General features: G+C 44.3%; 1 protein-coding gene across 5 annotated transcripts in view; it reads right to left on the bottom strand.

The window, feature by feature from the left end:
* Positions 1-6,146: 6,146 nt before the first annotated feature.
* Positions 6,147-8,384, bottom strand: part of MCF2L2 (MCF.2 cell line derived transforming sequence-like 2) — a 229,075-nt gene continuing 226,837 nt past the window's right edge. For 4 of the 5 annotated variants that reach the window (XM_034438891.3, XM_087872485.1, XM_034438890.3 and 1 more), the window contains one exon: positions 7,070-7,346. In XM_034438891.3, coding sequence (XP_034294782.2) covers positions 7,246-7,346 — 101 coding nt within the window. In that variant the 3' untranslated portion in view covers positions 7,070-7,245. Of the gene's footprint in view, positions 7,347-8,384 lie in introns of all 5 variants that reach the window. The other variant, XM_034438892.3, reaches the window with a different exon arrangement.

Genomic DNA, 8,384 nt, shown 5'->3' with positions numbered 1-8,384 from the left:
TTCCTTACTAGAAAAATCTGTTTAAGTATAGAAAAAAAGAATTAATCTTTTGACTGGGCTCTTTGTTGTACAATGTTCACACTTTTGTGGCATGTTAGCTATGGTCATTCCAACATAATAATAAAAAAGCTTTCTTTCAAAAGGCAACTAGACTTTCTGGTTTTGCTAGAAGACCTTTCTCTTCTCATCCAAGTAGCTTCTTCAGTTCTGACTGAATGATGGAGAACGGAAGAATGTATATCCCTTGCAGTCATGTGGTTGTTAGCCACATGCGGAAGAGGTTGTAGAAAAAATGCTTTTAAAAATAAAAAAAAGCCTCTGATGATTGCGCGGCTCAGCTGGGCATGGAGGGGGGGGTAGGGATTTTTGCTACCGGTTCTCCGAACCACCTGCCGTCATCGCTACCGGATCGGAAGATCCGGTCCAAACCAGGAGCATTTCACCCCTGCTGAAGACCATTGTTAGTGCAAAGAGATTAGTGACAATTTTGATTTCTCCTTCATATTTAGAAAAGTCTAGAACTTTAGGTCAAACTCTGAGCTGAACTGCTTGCTTTTTCAATTCTTGCCTGCTGCATAAAGACGAGGGAGAACCTTCACATAGCTGCAAAGCTATGAAAATCTCACACATTCAGTTCCTATCCCATTATCACGTGCCATTCAGTCAAGTCTTGCAGCTTTGTGACTATAAAAGATGGGCCATGAAGTCATTATCAAGTTTCGATAAAACTTTTTTTTGTGTGTGTGTGTGGGGTTGTTGATTATTGGGAACTGAGTTTTGTGGAAACTGACTGCCGTTGGGGTATCTCTGCTGTCGTTATTAAGGAGCTCCTGACATTTTATAAGAGATTTTGATGTCTGTGTATGTGTATGCATAGCTGGCTGGAGAATTCTGAGAGTTGAAGTCCACAACTCTTAAAGCTGCCAAGTTTGAAGGCCTCTGCTTTATATGTTATGCTTTTAAATCTATTTACTACAGCTAATAATGAAGCTTAAGATCCCTTTATTTCTTGGAAAGTTTATTGTCTCTGGATCCATAAGAACCAATTGCCTAGGCATCTAATCACTGCCCTGACACTTAGCAAAACAATGAATCATGGCATACTTCTGACTAGTTTTTCATACTAAACTGCCAGGTTTCCATAATGACAGCAGTGTTTGCATATTTTCTGTTAGATAGGTGTTGTGGTCCACCAGCAGCCTGCGGACCTGGCAACGGAGTCGGACAGTGAGGAGGCTGGGAAGGACAATGGGCCAGTCCTGGAGTCAAGGGAAGGCCCGGACGAGGGCTCTGCGTCAGAGGCAGAGATGGGGCCAGGGCCATCTGGGAGCGATGCGCGGACTCCGGAGCCTCCAGAGGTGGATAGTAGAGAGGCAGAGGAACAGGAGAAGCCTGTTCCTAGTGCACACATGCAAAGAGCTACCAGAAGGCAAGAGTAGCTGAAGAAAAAAGGACAACTCAGGAGTAATGCCAGAAGATGATTGGCCACTCCCATAAGGCTTAAAAGAGCAGCAATGAGCCGTTGGGTTCTTTGTAGAAAAGCAACGTTGATTCCAGTGCTTCTTGTCAGCGTCTCTTGAACTTTGTGGAGGTTTTTGCCAAGAAAAGCCTTTGGCCAGTTGTCGAAGACATCAAAGGTTGGTGATAAGGCCGATGGACTGGTTATGAAGAATTTTGTTTTGGACTAAGCTGAGAATGAATTAATTCTCAGCTGTTTTAATAAAATAAGTTTGTTGAGGATTGAATTGTGTTTGGTAATCACTACTCGGGCCTTGATCACAGCAATAGACTCCTCCTAATCAATGTTTAGCTTTCAGAAAGGAGATTTTTTTTTTCCTTTCACAAATGGGCAAAAGGTCCCTGCCTGCCCTGCTAATAATCTTGCTGTTGCATTTAACAAAAGGAAAAAGAAAAAAAAAGAAAGAAACGACGGATTCGGTTGATTAACGCCAAATCTCCTTTAAGTCTTTGCGTTTCGGTTTTATCTTCTGAGATGGATTGAGCTCAGCTTCACGTCGCGCTTAAAAGCAAGGGGAAAAAAAGATCGCAAGGGTTTTGCAACATGGTATTTATAATTCTTAGAAAGTCAAAACAAAGGACTGGTTTTACACAGTTCGTAATGGTCTATTTACAGAAAGTTCAGCTTCACACAAACACACATTTTTGGAGTACATTCATACATTCGGTCCTGATAACAAGAAATGAAGGAAGGAAGCAGAATTTCCCTGCTGCTCTTCCAAGCTATGATGAACCACAAATAATGTTATCCTCAACGTGGAAAACAAATTTAAAAATCACAGATCCCGGGCCGAGTAATCAAGGACATCTTAAGGGAAGAGATAAGTCAAGGCAGCGGCCATCAAGAGGATGCAACCAAAGCCCCGCCTCTTTTCTCTGTATAAAAAGGGGTGGGGCTTTGATTAGGTGGCCATGGCCGCCATCTTTTTTTCTTCTTCTTCCTTTTTTAACTCCTTTCCCGCAGACGCCCCTGCAAATAACATTTGCAGGAGTTTTAGCAGCAAAATTTAGCAGCTCTGGGGCTAACACAGTACAGAGGAGGATTTTAAATACAGATAGTCCTCAGCTTGTGACCACCATGGAGAGCAGAGGTTCCGTTGGTATGCAAGGCGGTTGATGATATGTGAATTTTGCCTGGGTTTTTTCCCCCCACGGTTGTTAAGTGAGTCACTGCACTTGTTAAAGGAATCACACGGTTGTTAAATTAATCTGGATTTCCCCTATTAACTTTTACTTGTGGCAAATGGGGATCATGTGATTCCAGGACGCTGCAACTATTATAAATATAAGCCAATTGCCAAGCACCCGGATTCTGATCATGTGACAGTGTGGGGATGTTGCAAAAGTCGTAAGTGTGATCCCGCCCGGTTGGAAAGTCCCATTTTTCACGGCTGTTGTGACTTTGAACAGTTGTTAAACGAAGGGTGGCAAATCGAGGATTACCTGTAGCGTGCTATCTTTCTGATCCCCAGATGTTTTTTTTTCCAAAGCTGTTCAGTGTATTTAAGGAAAGAATGGGAAAGCTAGGGAATGTAATGCAAATATAGCTAGAAGGTGCCACAGTGTGTTCCTAAGTGAATCTATCCATTGTGTCTGAACATGTTCTCCGTTCTGTAAGGGCAGAAATAGGTCCTGTACTGGATGCCAAGTTCAACTGTATTTTATCGCCAATTTTTTGCAAATTTCCAACCTCCTAATCATGCCACTAAAATTGGACAGTATAAGGGTTTTTTTTTAAAAAAAAATCAATATAACAACCGTCTCTGGATCAAGGAAACTCAAAAGGACCCTGGAGTGTGCGAGTGTGTAACATGCATCTTCTTGACAAATGCAAACACACAGAAAACCAGGCCTTGCTTGCTGAATTGGAATGCAAGAATCTTTTCCTCCCCTATCTACATGCCTCAAACTTGTTGTCACTGTGACTCCTGATCAGTGTAGTACTTAGGAAAGCAGATCAGAAATTAAAAGATGCCCCAATGGGATTCCCGTTGTTTAAATCAGCGTTTGTCCACCTCAGCAACTTTAAGACGGGTGGACTTCAACTCCCAGAATTCCCTTGCTGGCTGAGGAATTCTGGGAATTGAAGTCGACCTGTCTTAAAAGTTGCTGAGGTGGACAAACGCTGCTTTAAAGTTACAATCCCTCATTACCAGTCTTATCATACGTGCATGATTTAAAGCAGGGGTCTCCAACCTCGGCAACTTTTAAGACTTGAGGACTTCAACTCCCAGAATTCATAGCTGGCTGAGGAATTCTGGGAGTTGAAGTCCGCAAGTCTTAACGTTGCTAAAGACCCTTGCTTTAAAGAACTAGTTTATACCACATAGGCTACACTCTTGTCTCATACTGTTTGGCTCAGTTTGTGTGATGGAATACCAGGTGATCTGGAAGCCCATGTGGAGCTTAAAACTCCTGAAATGGGTGCCCAACCTTGACAACTTTTAAGATTTGCAGACTTCAACTCACAGAACTGGCCAGCCAGCATTTCTCAACTGCTCTTGTCCCCAGCACCCACTTTATGACAAAGTTCCTTCCTTCCTTCCTCCGGAACGTCTGCTATCCCATGAGCCCTTGCACCAGGAAAGCATTAGCAAGGCTTCCCCTGTACCACCAGTCAGGAGTGGGCAACGATGGCCCCTTTACAACCTATGAACTTCAACTCCCAGAATTCCTGCAGCGGCATAGCTGCCTGGGGAATTCTGGGAGTTGAAGTTGACAGGTTTTAAAGTTAACAAGTTGGACATCCTTGCCCTAAATCAAGGTTCCAAAGTGGTCAGTAATGACCCCCCCCTCCCAAGGATTGATGCGACTATCCAGAGAGTTGCCGCTGTTGCTGTTATTATGATTTGTAGTACTATTAATTAAAGTCGTATTTGTTATTTTCATATAATAAATGTTTGGGGGTCGATAAATGATCAAACATTTCATGAAGGGGGTCGATGAGTCTGAGGAACGCTGCCTTAAACTAAATTGTAATGTTGCAAATTCAGCAGGAAAATGGCCTGACACAGTGGTTCTCAAGCTTTTTTCCCCCACAAACCCCCTTTAAATACCTTTTCTGGCCCACCAAGACTTAACTCAAGATTTAAATCATAACATTTTTTTCAAGCTTTTGTGGACCCCCCCCTCTGACGACATTGTGGTCCCCCCCGGAGTCTGCAGTTCATAGGTTGAAAACCACTGGCCTAACATTTTAGCATAGGCTTACAGGACAAAGCCTTATTCCGGGAAATAATTCCGCTTTTATGGTGGGATTCCAAGATCAGTCAAACCATTCAAGCGGCACATCTACCTATTGATGTGCCAGTCAAGAGGCATTGCTAAGACCCCAGAAATGCAACTTTCAGATTATGCGGTGTTGCCACATTCCAGGGATTGGAAAAAAACCTTTGGATTTCTCTTGATTGATCAGATTTTTATATAGCACTCCTCAATCATCCTATTCCTATATTCAGGGGAAAAAAAAACATTTTTGAACATGACACTATAGGCAGATTTGTAGAAACTAGCTTTCCCCCTTCATCGTCAAAATGAAGAATTCATGCAAAATACTTTCACAATATAAGTCCCTCCCTCTGATGTTGACGTGCACCTTGAATCCTGCAAATTGCAATGCCTGGAGGTTTAAATGAAAAAAACTGGAGGTTTTTAAGGAGAGATCGGACAGCCATAGTATAGGGCAGTGAGTATTTCTCAACCGCTTGAAGATGTATGGACTTCGACTCCCAGAATTTCACAGCCAGCATGATTGATGGGCTGATGGGTAAAATTGAGTTGAAGTCCACATATTTTCAAGCGGGCAAGGTTGAGAAGTATTGGATAGGGCCGTGATGGTGAACCTTTGGCACATGTGCTGGAAGTGGCACGCAGAGCCATTTCTCTGGGCATGTGAGTCGTTGCCTGTTGCTCTTCCGGGTTCCGATGCGCCGGCCAGCTGGTCTTCACATGTGCAGGAGTGCTGGAAACTGGAGGAGTAGCTGCCTGGTGCGCATGCGGGTGCCAGGAATATGATCTTCCGGTTTCCTGCACGCACATGCCCACCGGCCACTTGTCAGCATTCTGATGCTGCCATAAAAAGATGAGGCTTGACTTTTCACCTACTTATTTTCTCTGTAGATAATATCCCCTAGGAGATGGGATGGGAGGGGGGGAACATTCCTGTGGGGTGAGGTCAGAAGCTGGGGAGACTGACTTGGAAGATGGCCAATGAGAAGATGAGAATTGGGGAACGGAAAGGGAAGGGTTTGGGGGTCAGAGGGTTAGTATCGGCTACGACGAAGTCGGGGCCAGATCTGTCGTACTCAATAAATGGAATATTTCAGCAAAGATTAATTGTTTGGGAGTGCAATTTATTTGAGATGACATCGAAACCTGACACCACTTGGTCTTCCGATTTCTGGCGCTTGTGTGCATGCGCAAAGACCAGCATGCGCACTGGAAACCGGAAGATCATCTTCTTGGCGCACACATGTGCACCGGGAGCCTGCTGTTCTGGTTTCCGGCACACGTGTGTGGCTCCCGTTTTGGCACCCAGTGCTGAAAAGGTTCGCCAACACTGGGATAGGGTCTCTGCTTGAGCAGGGGGTTGGACTAGGTCCCTGTATTCTCTAATCAGCCTCTGGAGCTTTTAAATTGAAGCAAGCTAATTTTATTTTATACTTATGGCAAACTCATGATATTGTTGAGAGGGCTGCAATGCTTCCCCCCCACCCCCGAAATATGACATGGCAAGAAACTTTCAAGCAACAGCACATTCTCCTTGGCAACCATTCCCTTTGCAAGTACCTCATTTTTTGGGGGGGGGTTATGGGGGAGAGAGACATTATATGGGGATTCAGTAAATATTGGGGTGGGGAAGAAACTCTGTATCCTAATCCAGAGCCCAGCACAGGACAATGCCCAAACGCATTCCACGCAAGTGTAAAGCACTGAATTGCAGCATTAGACAGAACTGGATGCGAAACCTCCAGAGGGGGAACAAAGCTGGCATGTCGATGCCACATCCCAGAATTGCCTTCACGAAAGCCCTTTCCTCATCCCCTTTTTTGAGTTTTCACGCTACGTATTTGCTTCCAGTTAGCATCCAAAACACCCTGTAGAGACAAAAGATTACACATATAACCCAAAGCAAGTGACACCTTTCCCTGTCGTGCAAAGGTGTGGCCGTTGGCTCAGGTTCAGGAATTGCACTTTCTCCGTCGTCACTCAGCTTCGACTTTTTTTGGGGGGGGGCTCCCTTGGTTTTGATTGTCTTTGAGATAACAGCAGGTAAGTTAGATCGAGCCACGGAAAACGAGTGGCTGAGCAGCTGATCCAAACTGGCGAACGAACACTTTTCATTCCGCCCAACAGAACGACACCTTGAGGATCTGGTGATTTGAGTTTTGAGAATCCATCACTCTGCCCCGAAGCTGAGGGTTTATCAACCCAATCTGTTGTCGTCCGTCTAATTTAGGCTAATTTCGACAGTCAAAAATGCAGTGCAAAAAAAATATAAAAATGCATACGATGAGTGTGTTTTGTCGAATACGAAGGTAACTCGGACACCTTTGAAGTTTAGTCGATTTTGAAATTTACTAGATTCTTTTTTTTTTTTAATGTGTTTCACGTTGACAAAATATTGAAGTGTGAAATCTGGAGCTTGGGTGAAAAAAAGGCAATTTGGTCCAGCATCGGCAGGTAAACAGAAAAGGTTGAACCCTGAGGAGATGTTTCCTGGTCTGCTCAGCTTCCAGCTTTCTGTCCAGCTGTTAAACTTCGGTTCAGCTCTCCCATCTTCATTTCTGAGTTTGTGGATGCAGAGCTGTGGGTATCGCTGTAGACATCTGAAATGGGAAAATGCACCAACAGTATCAGTAATAACAATGTAACTTTTAGTCTGTAGAGATTCTCAGTCATCCAGGTCATGGTTGTCCCAAAGATGCTTTTTCAGGAGGCAACTGGACTTTCTTCTTTTTTCTTTTGAAGACATTTCGCTTCTCATCCAAGAAGCTTCTTCAGCTCTGACTGGATGGAAGGATTTATATTCCTTGCAGACAGCTGGTCATTTGCATCCTTTTAGAGGGTTGCTGAAGCACTTGGAGGTTTATCTGTGTCCCTCAGGATCACCTGAGTAAGTGCTCATGGTTCCTGTAGGCAGAGCTGAAGAAGCTTCTTGGATGAGAAGTGAAACGTCTTCAAAGAAAAAACAAGAAAGTCCAGTTGCCTCCTGAAAAAGCACCTTTGGGACAACCATGACCTGGATGACTGAGAAACTCTACAGACTTTTAGCTATATAATTTGGGATGAACGCTCTTTGAATGGTGTGGGAATGGGAATGGATTTCCAGAGGAAAAATTGCAGACTACAGGAACCAGGAGCACCACTCAGGTGACCCTAAGGACACAGATAAACCTCCAAGTGCTTCAACGACCCTCTAAAAAGGATGCAAATGACCAGCTGTTATAGACAGCATACTAAAAAGCAGAGACATCACCCTGCCAACAAAAGTGCGTATAGTCAAGGCGATGGTTTTCCCAGTTGCAATGTATGGCTGTGAAAGTTAGACCATAAGGAAGGCTGAGTGCCAAAGAATTGAGGCCTTTGAACTCTGGTGCTGGAGAAGACTCCTGCGAGTCCCTTGGACTGCAAGGCGATCCAACCGTTCAGTCCTAGAGGAGATCAACCCTGACTGCTCTTTAGAAGGCCAGATCCTGAAGATGAAACTCAAATACTTTGGCCACCTAATGAGAAGGAAGGACTCCCTGGAGAAGAGCCTAATGCTGGGAACGATGGAGGGCAAAAGAAGAAGGGGGCGACAGAGAACGAGGTGGCTGGATGGAGTCACTGAAGCAGTCGGCGTGAGCTTAAATGGACTCCAGAGG

This window comes from Pantherophis guttatus, chromosome 6 (assembly GCF_059756535.1).
Source record: "Pantherophis guttatus breed Tessera chromosome 6, ASM5975653v1, whole genome shotgun sequence".
NCBI lineage: Eukaryota > Metazoa > Chordata > Lepidosauria > Squamata > Colubridae > Pantherophis > Pantherophis guttatus.
This window is presented reverse-complemented; position numbering and strand designations above follow the sequence as displayed.